Source organism: Molothrus ater, chromosome 9 (genome assembly GCF_012460135.2).
Source record: "Molothrus ater isolate BHLD 08-10-18 breed brown headed cowbird chromosome 9, BPBGC_Mater_1.1, whole genome shotgun sequence".
Taxonomy (NCBI): domain Eukaryota; kingdom Metazoa; phylum Chordata; class Aves; order Passeriformes; family Icteridae; genus Molothrus; species Molothrus ater.
The window spans coordinates 1,643,741-1,668,687 of NC_050486.2; the positions used below are offsets into that span (position 1 = coordinate 1,643,741).

At 40.6% G+C, this 24,947-nt stretch overlaps 1 protein-coding gene across 1 annotated transcript in view; it reads right to left on the reverse strand.

The window, feature by feature from the left end:
- Positions 1–24,947, reverse strand: part of DNM3 (dynamin 3) — a 173,330-nt gene that overhangs the window by 143,449 nt on the left and 4,934 nt on the right. The window contains 5 exon segments of the mRNA XM_054515853.1: positions 883–1,043; positions 1,896–1,994; positions 2,549–2,752; positions 4,130–4,279; positions 13,238–13,311. Of these exon segments, the coding sequence (XP_054371828.1) occupies positions 883–1,043; positions 1,896–1,994; positions 2,549–2,752; positions 4,130–4,279; positions 13,238–13,311 (688 nt within the window).

The window sequence follows — 24,947 nt, forward strand, 5'->3', positions numbered from 1 at the left end:
TATAATATTCTACACACAGTAAAAGCAACAGAAGATCAACAGTTTCTGCTGAAGTAGGTTAATATTGAAAACAGCTCTCAAAAAAGTAAATAGCATATAAAGAGTCAGGACAGACAAGACAGTCAAAATGTATGTGCAGCTTGTGCTTCAGTCTCAAAACTAAGACATATGGATTAAACTTTCAAGATGTAAAACAAGGCAAAACATTCTAAACACAGAAAGAAATTCAGGGTACAAGGAATTTCTTGCATCAAGATGAAGGCTTTGGCTCTGAAGCACAAATAAATAGCATTAGTAGTCTTTTTGAGCAAGCCCAGAGCACTTCATAGCCTGGCTTTGCAGTTACAGCTGCAAAGTCACTGTAGCAAAAATTAAGCAGAGCAGCCATTTAGTTTTCTACTTTAACCAGGAACATTCCAGCTGTTTCCAGCTGCTGTCCTAAATGGACAAAGCTGGGCTGACCTGGTCTTTGCCTATTCCAGAGGAAAAGCTGCAATTTGACAGTGAGCTGCAAAAAACAGTATCAAGTTTGACTTGTAGGAATACCAAAAACACTGGGCAACTGACAAGTTAAATGTAACAATTCAGGAATAGGATGGTATACTTCCAGGGAGGGAAAGAAATCCTGGTTTTGATGTTCATATTCAGTATTCTAAAGAACAGGGAAGTGCAGAACTACCAGTAAAAGTCAGAAACTACAACTCACAGCAAGCTTTTGTATCTACATGCAATATATAGTTTTATTTTTACCTTGTGCAAATAAAAAACACTGAAAGCAGGAAAGGATGAGTGAGGTTTAGAGACCAATTTCATTTTAAAACAGTTTTTATATTCCCCTATCATTACAAAGCTGCCTTTCACCACAAAGGTTTCAGGTCTTACCTGGTTTAGAACTTTCTGGAGATAGGGTGTTCCCATTCGATCTGCCATGTGCCTGTAGGATGGGTGGGAAAGAAAGAATTTCCTTTCTGCTAGAAGAGCTGCTTTTATGTCCTTCTTCCCATCAATGTCCTTCTGGCTTCTGTTTACAACACCAATATAACCTAAAACAAGACAAAACCAATGGGTAAATCAATGCAGCTATTGCCTGAACTACTGAATTCATCTTAAATAGAACCAGACTGTCTCAGCTCAAACAAAACTTTCCAGTTCAGGCATTTCAGATCATGTCTGCAAGTAGAATAGTAACCTTAACACTGCCTAAATTGTTCATTCTGTGTACATATAACAGATAGACTTCCTTTTAAATCACCAATTCAAATAGAGAAATATCTGAAACTCTGGTGAAGCCCAAACAAACCACTTCAAAAATAAGCAAACAAAAATCCAAAATAAAATTGAAATACACACAGAGGTCTATGCAGATAAATGATATGACATTAACAAAACACAAAAAAAATTTCTTCTCATTTGCTGGACCAACTTGCTCCATGGGAGGAGACAGTAAATTATCAATAAATTATAACCATAATCAAAATTCTCGATATAATTAACAGAATGAGCAAATGTGGCAGTAGCTGCCAGAACATGGAAAATTTCTGGCAAGGATCAAAACTGGTTTAGAGTGAGATTACCAAGCTCTGGTGCTTGCTTCTGTCATATACAAAGAAAAAAAACATTTTTATGTTACAAGGAACCTGGCAGAAAAGAAAAATATTGGCTAATGAGATGTGCTGGTATTATACTGCATATTCCAGAGGAAGCAAGGATTTTCCAGGTCCACAAAGGATATTTTTAGCACAGCTACCTTTATGTTTGCTGACTAGATAACTGCAAAAGCAAGGAACACATCAAGTCCAGCATAACATTTGATTCATCTCCAGGACTCCCAAACACCATCCTTATCCAAACCACTTGCTGGACTGCAAAGAATAAAAGCAACTGAACATTCTCACCTCTACGAAGAGGGAGGAGTTTGTTTTCTAGAACTTCTCTTGCATCTGTTCCTTCATCCATCAGATCCAATTTTGTGATCACACCGATGGTTCTAAGGCCTGACCAGAGTGGAAGCAGGAGGAAAAAGTTATAAAAGAATCATTTAGTCAGAAGAACAATTACACAATTATGTAACAACATATCTGTGCCCTTCTCAAAGCTATCACACAATAACAGCTCCAACTCAAGTCATGATATGTCTGGAAAAGCAGGGAACATAATTGCCAGTGCTGAAATGTGTTCCTCAAAACTCCTTAACAAGGCTCAGCATCCCTACAATATGACTGTATAAAATTTATGATGTAAGTATCCAGAAATCCCATCAGCACCATCCCCTGTTCTGCCCAGTACTACAAAAATTCATAGATAACCACTGCTGCACTTGCTTATAAGAGATAGTGACAACATTTGAAAATTCATTTACAGCAACATTACCAAACAATACTGAGCTAACAAACAGTTACATTGTGATGCTGAAGGTTGCATGAGTATGTAACTAGACATCTATATTACATATTATAAATTATAGAATTTCCCACAAGAGCTGGTCTGTTGTTTTCAATTATGTTATTACAGTTGAGAACAAAAAGTGGTGATACTCAATCCTGCTTACCCTGAGGGTCCACTTCCTTTGCCAGCTTCAGGGCATCTGAGTTGGCCAGGTCAGTGTTAGCTGGAGTCACAGCCAGGATCAGGCAGTTCTCCCTGGAGATGAACTGCATTATCATGTCTCTGATCTGCTGCTCAATGTCTGGAGGCTGATCCCCCACTGGCACTTTAGTGATTCCCGGCAAATCAATAAGGGTCAGGCTCAAGACTACATGGACAGGATGGATCATAAAGTGGTTAGAACACCACACATGACAAAGGGGTCAACACAGCCATGGCTGCACACAAGTTTTGGTCACATAAAACCCCACAGAACTGCATGTACAGGCAGATAAATAGGTCAACAGTTGTCAACAGTTCAAACAAAATGCCTGACAACCTGCAAAGACTTGTTTCCCCATTGGTCTTACCTCTCTGGATTTATTAGTACTATTTAATATTAAAATTTAATACTTGAAATATTGCAACTGGTATAAAATGATACTTATATAACGTATCCTTGAGGGCTCTAAGACAAATTAAATTAACATGGCTTTCTCAGCTTTGTCCAACAACAGGAGCACGGGCAACAGATCACTCTCATTGCATCCTCCAAATAAACCAATACAGTTGTTAGGATTTTTTTAAAAATATAGTGTTTCTCTGACCATGTTTTCAATCATGTCTCTAATTAAGAAATTCCCAAAAACCAATCAATAGTTAGCCTAACTAATATAGCAAAACTGTTGTTAAGGGGCTTGGGGATATATTGCTGGCTTGGGGTTTTTTTTGTTGTTTTTTTTTTTTAATCTGTAACATCTTCAGGAAAGTCAGAAAGAAGAAAAATTAATCTATTAAGAAAACCTGATTTGCTTTGGTGTGATTTCCCTAGTAAGGGCTACAGTGCCAACTAGGGCATCATGGCTTGGAGTAAGCATCCTGCTGCTGGGGCAACAGGGCATCCTTTAGACAAATGAAAAAAATGCAATTCCTAGGAAGGAAATACCAGAAGTGTAGTTGGAGTCTGGTTAATATAGACAACTGTGGCTGAACTAAAAGATTGATCCTAACAAAACAAAGCAAGAGCAATTGGTAGGAAATTTTCACTTTCTCCTGGAGTCAGCATGTTCAAGAAACAAGCTTTGAGGCAGGGGATTTAGTTGAGCTTCTCTGCAGCTAGAAAAATCATGCTTCAGTTAAACACACCACTTTTGTCCTATATCAAAGACAAATTCAATGGAAAACATTTTCTCTAGATTGTCTTCATTAAGCTGGGCAGATGGCAACCAGAGGAACCCACTTTGATATATACAGGGGGTCTTCACCAGAAAGCAACTTCAAACACTGGTACTGTCTGAATATATTTTTAGTGACAGCAAACAATAAATTTTCAGTAAGGCAGGGAGACACAGAGACTTTCTAGATCAGGGAATTCCTCTGGAGAGTGCCAAAAAGAAGTTTTATTACAAGTCCCATTACTGGTCTTTACTAACTCAGCCTCAAACCTTTTCCAGCCCAGATCAGGCAATAAGAACAGATACAAAAGGTGATGAGCTACATAATATGTTTATATAACATAAATGTAAAGTAGAATGATTTTACCTACCATGTGGAGAATATATTCTTAAATTAATAGGAACTGAAGAAATGCCTTTGTTCATTCCTGTTACTCTATCTGTTTCTACTTCAATTTCCTGACGGACTTCATCAAAATCAGTAAATTTCTTCCCTTTGCAGTGTAGAAATTCAGCATACTCTGTCAAGAATATCAATAACAACTCTGTATTTCACAGGCTCATTGACTTGCACACCCACTTTCAAGCCCCCAGTGTTCTTCAGATGTGTAGGCACAAAGGTTGGTCATCATGGCTATCAGAAAAGCTTTATTATGACTGCACATATGAAAACCAGCCCTCAGCAAGAAAGGCTCAGTTAAAAGTCAAGTTGACTGGATATGATTTATTGCTCCTATCTTTAGCACATCATCTTCTGGAACAATTGACTCTTTCAATTAGATGCCATTTACAGTAATAGAATAGGGAACAGATTAAGAATGAGATTGAGTTTTCATCTGATCTCATTTGCCTGTAATACATCCTAAATGGAAAAGTAATTCAAATTCTGTACCAGGAAAGATTTTTAGCATTTGCTTCAAAAACTTACATCCCATTTTACACATGAATTTAGCAAGGGAATTCTGTCAATTTTTGCAAGTTCAAAATGAAAATAAGATCACTTAAAAACACTGTAATGTTTTTAATACAGCTTCTCATTTCCTAAAAGTGTCCTGTAGTCTAAATATGAATCATGTCTACAAGTTTGCAAAAATGTCCATAGAAATAGCTGTGGTTTTGCTGAAGTGGGACAACACAAATAATTCCCAAGCCTTTAATTTCATACCAGTTGCTATTTTACCTTAGAAAAGCATGGACCAGGAATCAGAGACAGATAATTTGTTAAACCCAAACTTGACACTTAGTCTCTGTTTGACTTTTGAATCCAAATACTGATACTAATTATTGCAACTTTTAGGTTGCCTGCATAACCAAAAGCACATCCCAGGATTTTAAAACTGGATTTTCTTCTGTCAAAGCAGAACACAAAGGTTTATCTACATAGTGAGGCTGCCATCAGAAATGATGACATAAACAGCAATTCCAGACACCAGCTCATGTCCTGTCCCCAGCAGGTCGGAGCTGTAGGACTGGGGAAAGGCTGAAAAGATTTGTGCACATTCCAGTCCATTTCATCCTGCAATGGAGGCCTGATCCCAAAGCTCCCTTCAGAAGTTTCTCTCCCAGAAAATGTTACTTGGTAACAAGCCCAGATAGCCAGAGCAAAGAGCTTGCTTGGTACTCAAAGAACAGCAGCTGAGAACACCAAATGTGAGAATATGGATTAAAAGAGGACTTTATGTGTCAGTACTGAAGCCTGTTCCCCAGAAGTCACTTTGTTACTATTACTGACAGAGCTGTTAAAAAAGTAACAAATAGTCAAAACTGCAATAAATAATTAAAGCAAACTGAGAGAAAAAAAGGACAGAGTGGAGGGGAAAACATCAAATACCCACCTGTCTGCCCTACAATATCATAATCCCTCCAGATTCAGTGTGGGAGGAACAGGGAAACTCACCCTTGTTCAGACAAAAATGCATCACTTATTTTAAAAACAAGAGAGTACCTAAAAATAAGCACCTTATTTTATATCCTTTTTCTAGTTCTAGCAGCAAAATGATAATGAATGGGAGTTTTGTTTTATTATCTACTGTTTATTAAAAAAAAATCCCAGGGAATATTGAAATATTTCAAAAAGAAAAATAATATGGTGCACAAAATAAAATATCTCAGCTGAGAATTTACATTTGTAAAATTTGTCATCTCAAGGCTGGCAAACAGATACCTAATGAAAAAAAGAGCTGACAAGTGGTCCCTATTTTATCCCACCTCCTCATGCACAGCTCCTGGCATAAAACATACATATGCTTCTTAGTTATTTTTTTCTCCCAGTGGATCATCAGATTTTCTCAGGCAATTATTTCTGAATCCAGTAATTAACAGTTGGTGCCCAGCTGTAATCAGTTGACTCGGTAGCCAAGGAAGTTTTTTCTCTTTTTCCCACTCTACACTCAGTAATAAATTCACTATCTGACAAGGCTTCAAAGCAATCCATATAAAAATGTTTGCTACTTTTTAGCTGGGTTCATGTTTATCAAATCTCCTTGCTCCTGGAGCCATCTGTGGTGCCAGCAGGGCTGAAGGAATAAACTCCAGGGTGGTTCCTAACCTGTGCTTCCACATGCAGCCTACGGAATAAGAATTCCCAGGGACAAGCAGAGCTTTGTTCTGCTCCTTTCAGCCCTCAGCCTGCCCTTGGCAGTGATGCCTTCAGCCAGGCTGGAGAAGCACATGCTTTAATGCAAGCTTCACTTTCCAGCTTTCATGCTCAGAAGAACTCTGGGAAAATGTTTTATTTATGGTTTTGTGGGAATGGACACAAAGCTAAGCAAGAAAAAGTGATCCTCCCTGATGTCTAGCTTTCAGACATGGATTTTTGTATAAAACTGAAGTTGCATTAAGAGAAAGAACAATTAGATACAAAATTAAAACAGTCCTTGCATGTAAAATAACTCTTTTTTCCCCCAGACTCATTAAAAGCACCTTAGATAACATACAGTTAAAAGGCTACCAGAGCATAGTTCCTTCAGTGCATCCACAAGTGATTAATTTTCTCTTCAGTTTTGATTAAATTAGACAAATCATACAAACTAGTGATATGAGATCACATCTTTTAAAATGCTCCTTCTTTTTCCTGTCAGTTATATCTCTGTTAGCCTTTATGATTTAATCTAGCACAATGATATACTGTTATGAGCACTAAGCAGCCATTGCTATTCTCAGACTATTTAAATTATATAAACACTTGAGATATTTCATAAATTTGTCTCTAAGCTAAAGAGAGCCAACGACAAGGATCAGCCCTTAGGAATACATAAGGGATGCTTTGGAAAACATCCCTGACCCACATCAGGCTGAGCCCAAGAGCTTACAAAGCCCAAAGGTTTTACTCTGTACAGAAAAATCTGTTCCTCGAGGTCAGGAATTCACCAGGATCACAGCCCTGGATTCAGAGCTGCTCCCAAACTGATTTCAAGCAGAGCTGCTCCAAGCTGGTGGCAGTATCCAGTACTCAAAAGGGATTGAAAGTGTTCCAAGAAGAGGTTCATTAAATTGTAGGCCTGTGGCAAACATTTTAAATGTAGGCAGCACAGGAGGAGTATCTGCTATTACTGCACCTTCTATCTGCCCCTTGGGGAGATACCACTCAAGCAACAACACTTTTACCTTCAATAAAGCATCTCCCAAAGCCTCAGAACTCTTTCCAAAAGAGTGATTTCAAGAGGGTGTTTTTTAAAAAACATCCAAATAAACATCATCAGCCAAAGTACTTCACCTTTTCTTTGATGATGGACAGCTTTTTCTGAACAAAGTAAATGCAGTGAAGGGAATCTGGACCATAGCAAATCATTCAATGGTGCTTCCTTGAAAAGAGAGGAAGTATCAAAAGCCCTTGTCCTGCCCAATCTACAATCCCTCTTCTGCTTTGCCATTTCTGTAGCTTTTCCAACAAGCTGAAGAAGAAATACTCAAAACTGAGTTGTTCCACTGCTAACCTTCAAGCAGAAAGGCTATAGGAAACAGAAGTACCCTGGCATTTCCTGAAGCTAAAACAAAAAATCCTGGCAATGCAGAGAATGACAAGAATATCATAGCAGAAGATATTAAACATGGAAAACAGTGCAGATCTGATAAAGTAACTACCAAAGATAGCAGGTGACACTCCTAGGAGCCAGTGAAATGGTTCATTAGAAGGGCAGACACCTGTACAAGAGGAGGAAAAGCATTCTTTTGGATACAATAATCTTATACAACCTTGGAAGTTTTTGTTTGTAGAAGGAATTTCCCTCTGTTCTTTCAGCCATTTCCTATGGATGATGCTTCCTGTAGTTCCAAGCCCTCACCCAGCCTTCCTCCAGGCACTTTTTCCTAAATATACAGAGGCAGAGCTTTCTCCTTCCCAGGACTGAGGAAAAGCAGAATCTTGTAGGACTGCATTTCTGTGCTGCACCTTGTACAAAGTTTACTTCTGTATTTCACAACAGCCTGGCATCAGTGAGTTTTGCTCTGTCAGAGATTCACTGTGAGCACCAGGTCCTTTTCTGAAAACCAACCATTTTCTCAAATACCAGCCTTTCAGTACAGATAAAAACCCCACCCCAGCTGAATTGCTTCTTACTCTGGGGATATTTCTCTTCTTCTGCAAGCAATTTGAATTCCAATTCTGCCCACCAGTACCTTTCATATTCTTGCTTGTATTTGCCAAACACCAACTTAATAAACACACTCCATGCTGCCATCCAACCAGTAATACAAAATACTGCCCATGACCTGGAGGGGTGTCCCACTCTAAACAGCTGTGCATCCAGCTCACAGGAGTCCTTGCTAAATCCTATTTCCTAAGATTGCTCATGATATTTTCAAAAAAAGGAATCATTTAAAAACCTTTACTGTAGCCAAGGTAAGATACCACCTCACCTCAATTTACAAGCCTGCTACCTTGTAATAAAAAAAATTATTGCACTGATATGACAAGGTTATTTCCCTTGATGAGTTTGTGTTGGCTGCTGTTCATCTCAAACACCTTTCAGATCGTTAGCTAATAACTACTTACAGATTTCTTTCTCTTAAGAGTGAACTTTGATTCTTCTGTCACTTTCCTTTATATCTTTATAAAGATGGGCATATATAGATCCATTTTTCAATCCTAATGAGGGGATTCCATCTTTCCTACTGCCACTGAGCACCAATCTGGGATCAAGGAAACAAAAGCCTCCAGGCAAACCCACGTGTAAAGCCAAGTATTTGTGGGTACCATCAATTTGTCCAAACATGAGCTGAAGCTCAAATCCCATTTTGAGGTCCTGATAGAAAAGTGGCTGAGCCCAGCAAGCCATGCTGCCAGACCTCAGCAGTCACTGGGATGAGCTCAGATCACCCCCACAGACAGCAGCAATTGGGAGATTTGCAGGTGCAAGGAACATCTGCAGTCTCTCTGACCTTACACAAGCTTAAATTCAGGTTTCAGAGCAGCAGCACTGTCTCTCTTCCAGGATGTCAGTACTCTTTCCTTAGCTCAAAAAGGGGTCACCATCTTTTTTTACCATCTTTTCCTCCTGCTGGTGGCACTTTTTAGCTTTTGGGGTACACAGCTCAGTAGTTTTACTGATTTCTCCAGCATCCCTGTTCATCATCTGAGTGAGAGTGGGATCCAGGAAATGCAGCCACTTTCTGCCTTTCCTCCCTGTAAAGTGCCTATTCTCTTTCCTGCTGTTGGCACTGTGGCATTTTTCCAGTTTTTGGAAGAAGACCTCCGAATGCCTGCCATCTGATGAAGTCTCTAAGATCTTTTGTGTTAGCTGAAATAACCAGTCTAAATTGTTTTTATATTTCTTTTTCTGTTCGAGGATTGTTTTTGCCACCAGATGGCAACAGAAGATGGCTATGTGTGAGGAGTAGTCTTGCAATACACGAAATTTGGATTAAAGCTCTACAACCTCAACAGAAAAGAGCATCTGCAAGACTTCAGAAAAAATCAGAATGTCTTTTGAACCTTATGACTTAATTTCCTCTTAGTATTCTAATTAACAGAACTCAAGTGTGGGTATTGTAAATATGACTCATTTCTCTAACAAATGTCCACCTCAGCAAAGAATTTCAAAATCTGTTAATCTGCTGAAGCAAGAAGAAAATCTGAAATTGCTCCAAAAACAGTTATCAAAATAAGGAAAATAACTCTCCTAGAGCCAGGATATTTCAGATGTAAATAACAAATACCAGGATTTATACAGCAGGCAATGGATTTTTAACAAAGAGAAGACCTACTACAAAGGCATCACATATTTTTTGTTGGCACTGCTGCTCAAAAACAATGTACTAGCTAATCTCTCAGAACCTAGTCATTATCTCACCTGCAGAGGCAGAAGAAAGCACAGCAAGAAGAACAGATTGCCTAAGGTTATACAGAATGTGTGGCAGCAGAAAGAAAAAAAATAAACCACAAACAAAACCCGCAACAAAATGAACAACAAACAAAAAACCAACAAAAACACCAACTCATCTCTCAAGATCTCAGAAATTTCAAGTCATTACCTTCTAAAGCTCACTCAGCAGCACCACTGAAAATATCTATTAACTCCAACAAAAACTATTTAATCTTCCTGCTGTGTTAGATAAAAAACCATCAAGCTAAGAACTATACTCAAAGTTGTGAAACTAAACCTTAGAATGTTGAAGAAATAAGTTTTAATGGAAAAATGAAGGAACACCAACTCAAAGGAAGAAAAACCCACCAGCTCACAAGCACACTCGAAATTCTCATCTCAGGCCATCTGTGCACTAACACTTGCATCTTAAAGACACACAATTTCTCACATTATCAAACTCAGAGAAAATGCTCAAAACTATTAAAGACTGACTTGTTACTTGCAATATTTAATTAAAAACTTTGTATTTGCCTTCAGTATTTCAGCAGAGTACAAATTTGCCTGAATGTGGAGTGCAAATGCCATAAAGCCATTTAGGAATTGTACTGGTACTACCAAAACATGGCAGTGACTAAAGGAGGCCAAGGGCACTGAGAAATAGCTTTGTACAAACTACACAGAACTTTTAAAATGGGTAAACAAAATTCTAAAAAAACAACACCCATACTAAAAAATTCAAAAATGTTAAAAATACCCCATGTACTCCATATCTCTCATGATCTGTATTTCTTACTCTGGAATTGTTCAGTGTTACCCCTGCAGGGGGAACAGCTCTTTACCCAGATCTCTGAGATGCTGGAGGATCCCTGGGAACCCCTCCCAGCCAATTCCTGCTGCACCCTTCCATGCCATGTCTGACCCAATAGTGGATGGGCAAAGCTTTCTCTGACTGTGATGTGCACAAATGCCTCCTCTGCTAATTTTCATCTCTTAGTGCAGTGACTCAAATGAAGCTTTAACCTCCTTTGTCAATCAAATTCACATTCCAAAACCTTGCTGAAGTATCTTGCAGTCATCTGTGCATGCCTGCATAGAAAGTGCCCCCTCTCTCCCAAGGAATACTCCAAGATTAAGAACAGTTACTTTTAAACCTCAAGAAAAATCCTAGGATTAAAAATTAGTTTTGTTTACTACAGCAACAAAAAGCTGATACAGCTCTCTAATTATTCTGTAACATTTTGGATAATTATGGGCTTCATAGAAATCAGCCCAGCATCTGCTTCCTGTAAAAGAACACTGTGCTTCTCTAAGCAGTTTTCTTTATTTTCTTTTCTTAAAATTAGTTCACAAAGATAAAGGTGACTTAAAAGATAAAGTTACTTGGAATTTCACCATCAAAAACAACAACAGTGGAACAAAGTTTAAAGAAAGTAACAAAATAATTAAAGCTCGCATTTTAAAGGTCTTGGCATTTAATCCCTAACAAGAACTTCACAGCATTTCCCAGAGGGAGAAATAAACCTTGATATCCAGGAAACACAAAATTAGGCTGAAACTCAGCTCTCCTGAATTTTTCAAGTTTTTTGTTGTATTATTTAATCCATAATGAAGAACTAATTTTCAACAGAGAAGGTACCTGTACAAAACCTAGAGACCTATCTAAAGGCAGTAATACTTTGGGAACATAGTAATGAGGAAAAGCAGATAGAGAAAAACACTAAACCAAGAGACAGTGATGGTTTTATAAAAGAGGTGAACTCAGAGCAGTCAGGGTAAGTTTAGGATGGGTGTCAATGAATAAGTATTTATCCACTTGAGGTCAGATATAAGACAAGTCCCCTCAGTTCAGTCTTTTTGAAAGGATTCAAAAAGCTCAAAGCTTTTGTTTCTTCTGCTCTTGCATCATGGTATGGTGCTGGAAAAGGCAGATGAAGGCTCTCCACAGCTAAGCCTCATTCATGCATTTCCTGCATCATCTGTCAGAGGCCAAAAGCCAGAGCTGCAGAAATGGCAAGTGTTCATTCCTCCAACTAAATCAAATGTTAATATCTACCATATATAAAGCACTATAAGTGTATGACACACTTGACAATCCCAAAGTTTCTAAGCTGAGCATACAGAAATCCTGAATTCCACTGTTTTTCCTTTCTTTTCCACATGTGTAAACACCATGGAAAATTTTATAGAGGCACTGAAATTATGATGGCATCTTAAAAGAATAATTCAGAAAACACCCTGAAGCCCAAGCAGACTGGAGTCTACCTTCCTGTTGAACACTGTGAAGACCTTCAGGAAAGAAATACACACAAAAACTTCATTATATCTCACACACAGGGACAGACTAAAGTTTTACAGGCAGCTATAATTTTGGTTTTTTCCCCAGTTTCATCATGGTACATAATTCAAAGCCCATTTTTTGGTTTCAGTGCTGGTTTGGATGTTATTTTGTTTCTTTTTTTACTGTTTTGAGCAGAAGTAAATAGCAAACCAGTGAATTTTGTTGCTTACATTGGTTTAGAAGTAACAACACCAAAAACTGGAATGATGGTGAACCATAACTGCTTTTAGCTATGCCAGGGACCTGAGCTACACCACAGCAGATCAAGTGCCCTGTGGAAGAGTACAGAGTGGTGAATTCTCATGAAAGATCTCAATATGTCTCATAGCTTACTGGTACACCCAAAAATATTTCTATTTCTGACCAGACAAATACACAGAACCCTTGTTTTCCCCCAATCCACCTTCTGCTCTACTTAGTGCAGTGAGCCCAACCAAAAAGGACAAGTTCTGAAAACAGCCTGTGTGGAATCAAATCTGTGTGCACTGGAGCAAGAGCTAAAGGTAGAAGTGCAGCAATTTAGGTGTGTTAACTAATACAGCTGCAAAGCTCATCAAGAAATGAATAAATCAAAGCTAATTTCCAGAGTATATTGCATGTAATGATGTGGATTCAATTCACCATGTGCTCCAGGATTTAGACATTACCATTTTCCCACAATGGGAAATGTGATGAGTTGGTCCTGAGCGCACAATTTTGGAGCAGCAGCCCTTTGTTCCAGACAGTCTGGTGGTATCTTCCTTCACACTGCTCATGTCTTCTTAGAGAAGTTTTTCTCCTGTTGAAGTACATCAGCACTTTGTCCAGGCATTGACCCAACAAGAGGAAGGGATTACCTGTTTTGGCAGTGATGAGCTGCAGGACCAACGGCCGTCTCGTCACAATTCCAGAACCCCGTGGAAGAAAATCCCTAGAAACATTAAACAAATAGTTACTAGCCAGAAGTAATGTGCAGTTAGACAAGATATTGGACTAATTTGGCACCTCCTCTGCATGGAAATGGAAAGGTGGTGTGGATAGATTTATAACAAATACTCCTATAAAGTAGGGCTGTTAATTTTGGTTCAAGATAGTAGTTGGTCATTACATATGAGACAAATGTGCATTAAAGCTAAATTACTGTCTCAGGGCATTCCCAGGCCTCCTCAAGACCATCACATCCAACATCTCACCTTGCACTACCTGAAGCCATGGCCAGATTTCCCCAAAGGATTCTGGCATCACTGCACATTCAATCTGAAGAGGATCAGACACAGGAATGTACATCACACCAGAGCTCTGGACAAACCAAGCTGGCAGCACTCTGCACTACTCCTTCACGTACTCAACTTCTGCCAGTCCAAATCTCCAAATAACTTTTCCACCAACACATCCGCCCAGAAGTTTCTCAGTGAAAGCAGAACACCAGAAGTCCTGTGGGACAGAGGGGAGAGTGTCCTTGGACCAGAAAGGAAGCAAGAAAACAAAGACACCAGCTCTACCATATCATTATGCATCCCCGTGGGCCTTTCCATGCCTCTAAAGACAGGGAGACTCCTTATGCAACTGGAAAGAAAGAAACCCAAAGCAAAATATCACATTTTTCCCAGTGTCTTCCCCAGCTGCCAGATCTATTAAACATTTAAAAACTATGAGATGAGATTCAGTGAGAGGCTTTGTAAAGTGTTTCCTTCAAATAAGCATCTCCAGAGGAACAAAATTCAGGGGTAAACAGAGTTTCACAGTCAGTGTAAGCTCATCAAAATCCCCTTGGCTTTTTTTCCTGCCTCCCAAGGGATGCTGAATCACTTTCCTGCCTGCCCTAGCAGCACTGCTAACTCCCTCCTCTGGCTCAGCTGAAAAGCAAATGCAGCCAAGGCTTAGGGCAGGAATTTTCAGTCCAAGGGCAGAGCTGATGTGGGTGACTGTTGTTATACCCCGAGTGCCTGTACAGAGGGGAGGCAGCAATGTGCAGTGTCTTTGGGAGGGATGGGGAGAAGGACACGAGCCAAAGGAACAAAGCACAGCCCTGGCAGCCCTTTAGACACAGCTGCTCAGACAGGTCTGCTCCAGGCACTGGGCAATCACCTCCTGCCTGGAACAACCACTGAGGATCTTCACACTGACCTTGCACTACTTAATGGAAGCCTGACTTTCACAGCTCCTTTAAAGGCTGCACTCAAACCTGTGTGGTTTAAAACAGGCCTTGAGGGTACATCTATGAAAAACAAACCACATAAATATCCAGGATATTATCTGTGCAAATCAGAGGATGTTAGGTCTGAGCAGTCCCAGGCAAGGACAGGTTCAGAAACACAAAAATGAACCTCTTTCCACAAGCACCAACAAGGTGACAAAGCCTCAGCAGAAAAGAAACACAGCAACTCTACCTGTGATAGGAGTACTGAAGGTTTCCTTCCTAACATCTAGACATAAATAAAAAGAACATATGCAAGCAGTCCTAAGGCTCTGAGGAACAAGACCACGTGTCCTGTGCCCCACAGCACTTTAGAACTCCCCAGCATTTGGAATGAAACAGTGTTAATTTGTAGCTAAATTGTGCTTCCCTTTCTCAGTACCTGTTCATGTGTGCTTACCGTGGGATCAGTCTGCAAACCAAAGCACACCAAAAGGGGAGGCTGTTCAAACACAAACTCACTCATTGAGTTCCCTACTCAAACTCAGACCTGCAGGCAGAAGTACAATTAATTAGGAATTCAAGTAATCTCTAAAGCAAAGACACTGCAAAACCATCAGGTGTACTGATTTAAATCTGCCGTGATGCTTTATAACACTTGAGACAGCAACAGCAGAGAGGAATTAGCTTCAAGAGATGCCAAAGGCCTTCAGAGAGGTCTCTAGCATAATTTCAGTACCTGCTAATGGAGAGAAAGCTGCCCCTCCATGAACACCTGCTGCTGCTTTTCTCATGGGGAAACAGAAAATAGGAATGGGAACAATGGAATTCTGTGTGCACTGAAATGAACACAGCCAGGAGGCAGCAAATTAAGATTAAGATTACAGTTTCATACATTGGTTTTCAAACATTTAATATCCGTTTTTAATACATGTATATATTTTCCCATCAAGAAGCTAAAATTAATTGTCACTCAGGACAAAGTGGTCACCTAAACCAGTGTCCTCTACAGCACCACAAGAGACAAGAAAATCCTTTGGGGAGTCAAAGGCTGAAAAGATTTATTGATTTTGTGCTTCAGACTAAGCACATTCAGCAGTAAAGAACACTGCATTAATGCAGCTCCCCGTGTACACAATGCTCACCTTTCCTCATCAGCAAAATTACAAAGAAAGGTTAAGACAACAATGTGCCTTCAGAACATGCTCTTAATATGCCCAAAAGTGATGGCATTCTTTACCCTTGTCCAACGAGCTGAACTATCTTCTGTTCAAGCAAACATCAGCAGAGAGAGGCTCCTGCTTGGTGAGAGGGGGAGCTGTGTTGATCACACAACCAACTCCACAGTGCAGCAGCAAGACATAAAACTTCTGCTACAAATGCACATTTTCAAGAGGGAAGAAGTCAAAGAATGAGGGTAATGGGCTTCACAGGGAGAGTTCAGGAGAAAATTCTCCCCCACCGTTTAACCACTGAATGGGTGTTTTACCTCTCTGAAAGAGACACTGCCGTCAATCTGCCCACAGAGACAGAGATTTTTTTTTAACATTTGAAATTTCAGCTACAAGGCAACAGCACCCGTGTACAGGTTCTGTACAGCTCTCTACAGGTTCTGTACATTCTCTGTACAGCTCAAATCAGATGTTACAAATAAATACATAAACTCTATTTACAGAAAAAAAGCGCAATTTTTTAAACACACACAGGAATGTAAGTCAAATCTGAAACATAGCTTGCACATTTTTAGGAAAATAGGAAAAACAACCTAGTACCACACAGCAGGGAATCAGGTGAAATGCTGCACAGCTGCTTCTGCAGAAATGCCTGCTCTGACATCCACAGGACAGAATGCAGCTCCTCTTTCCCCTGGCACAGAAAGCATTCTCTAAAGGGTTTGTAAGTGGTGCTGAACCAAACAGCTCTGTATCAGAAATGGTCCCACAATTTATCCAAGTAACAGCAGCAAGAAATACAATAGGAATGAACAGAGCCAAGTCCCAAAGGTTCCTTCTGAGCAAAAGGACAATGCCTGGCCCTGCTGGCACACCCTAACATTCCTCTAAGATTTGAGACAGCTGCTATCACACCTTTTGGTTAGCACGCACACCTCTGTTCAGTGAAAGCTGGGATAAAAAATTCACATCACAGCTGAAGCAACTGCAAAGAAATCCATCTAGGAAAATATTCATGCCTGAGAATTTGTGCTCAAAGACACCAGCAAGGGAGAAAAGGCTGTTTGCTGTGGAGGGGGCAGTGAGCCTGGGAGCACCTCTGTGCACAGCTGCAGGGCCCTTAGCAATGAGGAGGTGCAGGAAAGGAGAAACACCTTGGGAATGAAAGCCCTGCTCCTCTAAGAGACATTCATCCTGCACTCAGATTCCAGCTACCTTTCCATCCTCACTCTCAGAGCGTTCTCAGCACAAAGCACTGAGCTGACAGCAGCTGTACCAGCTCAGCAGTGACAGGACAGCCCAGCAAGGCCTGGCCAGGGCTGAATTTATCAAATGCAAAGAGGAGGCAAAGAGCCAGATCTGCCAGGACAGCCCTTCAGGAATTTGTCAATCTTAGAATGCACTCAGCTGTTAGAATATTGTTAAATACTTTCAAGAGCAAAATATTTTCAGGGCTAAAAAATTTTTATCCTATAAAATTACTCATGTCTTTATATTTATTAATTTTATTTTATTTATTCTTTATTTAATTTAATATTATTTATAATATTATATATTAATGCATAACATAAGCTGTGTTGTCTTCTCTAGCACTGCTCATTTCCAGTATCAGAGATCTGGACAAGGGTATCTACTAAGTTTGGTGTCTACTGTTTGTTTAATGCATAAAGGAACATACAGCAGTTTGAATTTGACTTGCTAAAAGCAAGGTCTCAAACTTATGCCACAGGATGGTGAAACAAGTTGGCCATTGCAACACTTCAGCAGTTTATAATAACAAGCCAGTCTGGGCTTTAAGGTGAAAAAGTAATTAGAATACTCATTCATTGAAGAGCCTCATGGATGAGATGGAAATTTCAGGAAGGGCAGAAACTGTAGGGAAATGCTGAAAAGCAAACTAGACAGGGGCTCCTCAGTGAGGTGGTCTAATCATAATGCAGGATTGCAGCTTACACAGGAAAACACATAAACAAACAAACATAACTTGTTTCAGAGGATTTCCAGGGAAAGTCTCCATTTAGGAGATCTTCAGCACACTAACAGTATTTATTATGTAAAAAACAAAAAAAAGAAAAGATGAAATGAAGCAGAAGAATCCCCAGTTTGTGTGAAAAGTGATGATGGATCAGTGTTTAAAACTTATCGTAGTTTCAAAAGAATAATTTACATTTGCTTTTCTTTGCCAGTGTAGGGCTGAGAAATGTCCTGTGCTTAGATCAGTTACATGGTCAGTATCACACAGGATAAATGGCAACTCATTTACATCAATCCCAACATCATTAATTCATACAAAACATAGGGGGAATCCAGGAAATCAAATAACCGAGAGAAAAGTCAATGATTGCACAGTAACTGCATTCATTAAAGAGCTCTGAACAATTCTAATTGATAGTGATGGATTGTTAAAAAAATCAGAATTGCCTCCAAAGAAAAAGGCTCCACATTCCTCACAAAGCACAGAAACGTGCCAGGCTCAGGACAAGAGCCAGAGTTTCTCACAAGAAGCAGAAATGACCCATCCCCTTCACAGTGCCAGACAACATCAGCAATGGCTCAAGAGTTCTCCCACGAACACCAAGTCCACCCCAAGGCCCCAAACCACCCCCAAATGCAGAAAGGCCCTGATGCAGCAGCTAATAAAACAACAGGGCATTGCTAGCACTCCCCACAGGCTTTTATTCCCAAGTTTTGCCAAGGAATGCAACACAGCTTTAATTGCAATAGGAAGCAATTGTGCCCAAAGTCAAAAGTTTTCCTGGGCCTTTTTCCAGCAGTGTTTATTGTTTTACACAACTCCAGCCTGGCACACCAGGAGCACTTGTGGCCCACATTAGCAGCTGAATGACCATGCCTTGTGCAAGAGACCACACAATTTCACAGGAACACTGACACATGTCATACAGCATCTCCAAGTGCTGTGCAAAACACACAGAGGTACTCAAAAAGCTTTCATTTTTCTTCTATTTTTCATAGTTAGCCTCAAAGCAAAGTGCTAAAAAATTCCAGAAACAGGAAAAAGCATGGTCCAGTGTAAGCCTGAGGATGGGAGGCATGAAACATTTCTAATTTCTTTCATCAGGTTTTAAAAACCCATCAACCACACCCAGGTAATTTGTTACTGGAGAACTCTTAAAGCTAAAAATATACATCTGCAGATGTGCTCACTATCTCACCTGCTCCTGTGCCCACCCATCCCACAGAGGATCCAGCAGCAGATCCTTCACTCACTTTTCATTCATTACAAAGCAAGGTATGTCCAAGAGATGGGAAATGTACTTTGCATTTACACAGAGGCCTTAGCAATCAAGTCCATGAGATTTGTGATCACCAACACAAGACACACGACCCTTCAAGTGACACTACAAAGATAACCCTAGGACACAGAAGGCACTGCCTCAGTTGTGCTTTGATGTTCTCAACCAGGTGCCTTTGTCATTCAATTACACAGTAGTGTTCCTACAGGACACTGAAATTTGGCCATGCAGGTTGTTCCTCCTCGGCTCCAAGTGCAGAGACCAGTTCTCACTGTCAGTCACCGCTTGATCCCTCACCTCCTTTCATTAGTTACAGAAGAGTAAATGGTTTTTTGTTTGGCACTATGTCTGTCAATCAAAGGTCTCCCAGAGCTTTGTTCAATGGCCTAACACAATGGGCCTTACAGGAAGATGTACAAGACAATTAATCTGCTTTATTGAAGACCATGATACCGATCTTAATTAGGCCTCCCAGGCATGCTAAATGCATTTCAGAGGCTGTGGATTTTGAGTGATCGAAGATGGATCAGCTCCTGAAGCTCTGTGCTGATCTTTCCAGTGGTTTTTTGGGAACCACACAGCATAGATGGCTGGTGTTTAGTTCATGTTTGGTCTCAGTTTGCAGCAACCATTCTTTCAAGGTAAATCTTCCTTCTACTGACAGATCATTTTAATTAACCTGCTCAATCAAGCACAGTAACCACACATTCAGCCCATGCAGTGTGTGCAGGGCTTTAGGGGCAAATAAACAGAGTATCCAGACACCTTAGGGCTGTCAACTCCTCCTCTCAAGCAGGGTACATAAACTTGGTGGTTTTGAGAAGCCATTTTCCAATCCATCAGCGTCCTTCACTACCACTGCTGAACTACTGGACCTCAACAGCAAAGCAGAGACACCCCCATTATCCTATCCATCACTTCCAAGTAAGAACACAGGTTGAATTAAGAAAAATAAAAAATAAAGGGTTGAAAATCTTACACAGCACTACAGCTAGCAGCCTAAAACGTCTCTTTGGGTCTCTTTTCCCTCCACTCCTTTATGGAACTGAGACCAGCTATAAAAAAAACCCAGAAGGCAATGTTAAAAAAAAAAAAAAGTCTACTCAAAAAGACCCAGCTGTGGGAATATGAGAGTGTTGATTCTAAATGTGACAAAAAATGTATTTTTGAAAAGCCCTTGAAAAACTGGCAAGGGATTCCAGTCACACTAACTGGGGACCTCCATAACAAGTATGCTCAATGCCAGTGCTTAGGCAGCACTCAGGTGAGAAAGCAAAGCTTGAGATTCCTCCTCATGCAGAAGACTGGGGAGAGAGCAGGCTCAGAAATCCCTGTCATTGTACTTCTCTTGGATCTGGAAGATGCTTTCTGCAAGTAGCAGCAGCATTTCTGCCCAACAAGATGACAGAAGTTATTACACCTCCCCATTAGACATCAGGGCTATGAGAAAATCAGTGCCAAAAATTACTCTGGTCCCAATGGTGAAATCCTCCATTAAACAAAATTAGAATCAACAGGTTCTCCAAAGGGGACATTTGAACTCAAGTCTAGGAAGGCACAGACCTTCTTAGAGCAATCTAATGCTGTATTTTGACAGCAGTGACAGCACTCCACACCACATTCCCACACAGAAAAAGACAAGACTGTTCACTGGCTCAAGGAAAGAAAATGCACTTCCTAGGGTTCAGGCAAATGTCTTTCACATGATAGAAAGTTTTAGAATCTCAGCAATGCTTACAGGCCTGCAAAGTTGCCCTACACAGGCATGAGAAGCTGCCAGGCTGCGAGATGAAGAGTGCTCTGTGTGTGTGCAGTGCTGGGCTGTGCTGGGCTGGCTGGGCACGGGGGAAGCTGCCAATGTGCAGGCTCGTGGGCAAGGCACGGTATGCACGGTGCATCTGTCCTCCCTGGCAGGCAGCCAGCCCTCTGCTGCATCATCCTCCTTCCATGGGTGAAAATGCCCTTTTTCCTCTGTCCCTTTTAAGATTTGACAAAAGCTTCTGCTATTTCCTGCCCAACGGTGCTCTCTGTCAATTCCAAGCGGTGGTGGAAGGGGGAGAAAGGAAGCACAAAACACAAAGAAAGCCCAACAATTCCCAGAATTTTGGTGTCAAAAAGAATAAAGGGGACTTTGCAGAACAACTTATTCTCCCTGATCAGATATGTTTGCTTTTAGGAAAGGACTCATTTGCATAGGATGTTGGTGCATAAAAGCCCATCCATTCTCAGGATGAATACTAATGCAGCAAGATTCTGTATCTCAACAACAAAAATTCTTTGCTCACTTTAAATTGTTGTCAGTGCTCTAAATAGACCTTGGCTGTTTGGGTTTTTTTTCAATCACTTCCAGCTGCCAAATGCAATTAAAAATGTTTCTTCAGAAAGATTTGAGTAAGAAGTTTTCCTCCATAATAAAATCAGAGATAAAAATATGACTGCAAGGATCAGAAAGAAAACAACATGTCCCAACAAACCAGGCATATCAGCTACATGAAGCTAATTACTACAGAAATACTTGTATTTGGCAAATAATGCACCTCTTGATACTCTGTCAGGACAAATCTTTTAGATATTGTGAATTCCAAAAACCCAGAAAAAGCCATCTGCTGCTCTTCCTCCCAAATCCCACAGTCCTGAGCTGGGATCCATCAATACAGGCTTTTTAAACAGAAGCACAGTATACAGTCAGCTGTGACACAAAATTCAAGGACTTTTCAGAAGTATTGTGAAAATACATTTCTCTTTTGTAGCAGACAAGGTGTCAAACTGTACAATTCCTGTTTTTGATACAGTTTTGATATATTTTTGGTACAGTACAAGCCATTTTAGATCATTTTGCAGAGCTGGAATGTATCTGAATTCAATTCCTGTACTCCCTCTGGAACATATACACATTGGGAACTGCAGTATAAAGAGCATGAATTTATTTACAGGAAGACAATTACAGAAGGAAGGGGGAAAGGAGATTGTTCCCAAAACAAGTGATCCAAGTTTCTCAAAGAGCTTCTCTTCTCCAGCCATTTTATCCTTTTCTACCTGCCCATTTATCCTTCTCTGAGCCTGTGCTATGTGCAGATTAATATATTGTCCAGGACAATGTAAAGTCTGTTTAGCTCAACAGGGAAATTTAATATCAGCCATGATCTCCCATCTCTCTGCTCACCAGAAACTGAATTATTACCCCAAGAAAAATTGATACTAGAAGTCTGACCCAAAGAGTGTTTTGTGCTGCTACTTCCCAGAGCACTAACAAAGTCATTAGGCTGCAGGTCTCAGTCCAGACTCCTGAGATTCTCAGCCTCTTTCCCAGATCTGACAGACATTGAGGATCTTCTGCCAACATTTGTTCAGCACCACAGCAAATAAACAGGTGAGCACACAAGGGCACAACACTGCCTCTGATGGATTATGCCAAAATTTCTTCAGCAGCTTCCAGCTTGGCTGATGAGCAGGGCTGGAAGAGAGCCATACTCCCCCTGACATGCAGCAGAGAGCAGAGATGTCTCCCAGTGGTTCTCATCCTTGCCCTGTCTGCTCTCTGCAGGTGAGTTCCACACCAGCAGCTTCAGAGCATCCTCTAGAGCTGAGCACCACTGAGTGGATGGGCACGGTTTAGGCACCTGCAGTGCACAGAGTAAACAAGAGAGCAAGTGCCCAAGTTTCTCTGGCTTTGATGATCTCATCTGTGAGGGCTGAAATTCTGTATTACAGCACAGAGTGCATCTCCTGCACACCTGAACAAAGAAATCAGGTGCTGAATTAAAAGCGTGACTTCCACACACAAATTATAAAAGCTGCCATTATCAGCAGACACTTGGGTTGAAAACCTCTCTTATCTCCAGCTACAGTCTCCTTTACACCCCAGAGGCTATCACAGACAACAGCGCTTGGCAGCACATCAAAGCCCAGCACCCAGTTAAATGGGATTTTGCTCCTCTCTAGTTCAATAATGCTGCCTTGTTCATCCCCATGCAACTCGCTGAAGAAAAGGATGCAAGGTCACAGTTAAATAATGCTCATTTCCTGTTCTCAGCACATTTACACTGCACACACACAGCATTAAAGGGAATCTCAGTAGCCCGTTACACACAAGCACAGCAAATGGGGAATTCACAGACTTCTGTATTTACTGTTGGTGTTTAAAGCCCCACCAAAACAGTAAGAAAAAGCTAAACACCAGAAAAAGCTAAAAAGTCCCTCCCCCTCAAGCCTGCAATCTAGGCACTGTTGAGAAACCCATAAATACTTGGAGGAGCATCATCAATTTGCTCAGTGATCAGCTGAGGGAAGGCAAACCACAAACATGATCTCTCTCTCAATGACTAAGCTATTGCTGGTGCCTTTTTGGGATGAGCAAACACTGGCACATCTCAGCTGTGCAAAGCAGAATCCAAGGGTCAGTTCTGGTTCCACACAAATCTATATCAGCCATCACTCAAACAAGAGAAATGCATAACAACAAGGTTTAGACAACAATCAGTTATCCCACACTGATTTTAAGATTATGTGCTACCATCTTCCTTTACAGGTAGAAGCAAGGTAAAAATAAAGGAATAAAAATCTATATTCTACATCCAGGTAAGGCATGTGTGGATACACATACAGGTAATATTTAAAAAGCTGTTTGAGGTCACACAGTAAAGAGTGGCAGAGAGCAGGGTCCACACTTCCATGCTGTGCTGCAATCCATGGCAGCATCACTCCCAATGTTTACTGGTGAACGTCCAAACAATCCATTGCTGACATCTATTTATCTAAACTGGAAATCCTTGTTTGCTCTTTTATCTCCACAGGAAAGTGACATAAGCTTGAAACATCAGCAGCAATGCCCATCAAGAAACAGCAAGACAACAAAGGTGTTGGTTATTTGTTGATTTCAACACTACAAAATCCCAAGTGTGGGCTCCTTCCTGAAGGCAGTGAGTAACAGGATTTAGAATATTATACAAGAGTCTAGGGAGTCAGACAGTCTGTGAAACTTTCACAAGTGCCTCTGCAGTAAAAACCAGGGAAGTCTGGATAAAGTGAAGTAGATTCCTGTGTGTGGCAGCAGCTCTCTGGCCACAGAGAGCAGGCACAGACTTTCCCAGACATTTTCCTGGGGAAGGCTGTGAGAAGCTCAGAGAAAAGAATGAGAAACAATTCTTATCTCCACTTGCTGCACCTGTTGTTGTGCACATGTGGAATGTGCTATGGAGATTTGTTTACCAAAGAGTGATTTCTTAATCAGACAGTGGATGGTGTTTTGGATGGATTGACCAATTAGGCCAAAGCTGTATCAGACTGTCTGTAAGGGTTACGAGCTTCTTAATAAGTATAATATAGTGTAATATATGATCCAGAGAATACAGCAATTGATCAGCCTTCAGCAATCATGGAGTCAATGCTTATCATTACCTGCCTGGGAGCCTGCAGTGACACCTATGGTCTGAAAAAAGAAAAAGCCCAACCCACAAGCCTCCCCTGAGATGAGTGCTGTCCTCTAAAAACCATCAGAGGAGTGCAGCCACCTGCAGTACCCTGATGGATTGAACTCACAACTGCCACTGAATCTGCAGCACTGATTTCTCACAAGGCACTCGAGACCAGACTGGGGTTTTTTGAACATTGCTTTTTGCAGGGTTTTGAAGTTTTTCTGAAGTCTAGAGCACAGACTTCAAATACTACACTTGTGTTCACTAAATGCTACAATACCCTGGTCGTACACAGCATGCTGAAGTTAGAGTAGGACTATGTATTCTCACTTTACAAAAGTGAAGTGTTACCTATTGATTTGGCATCTCTGAACTGCCTGATATGCTGAACTTCAATGCCACAGTAAAGGTCAGAGCTCCCTACACTATGCCTGCCTCATTACAGAGTAAAGCTTTTCTTAATTAGCAAAATTTACATGCCAAAAATAAAAGAGACAAATCCTCAAAGTAGTTTTAGAGGAAAAAAATTACATGCAGGGTGGTGCTGAAAAAACAGCATATTTTTTGCATGTCTGTTTTTTAATACACAT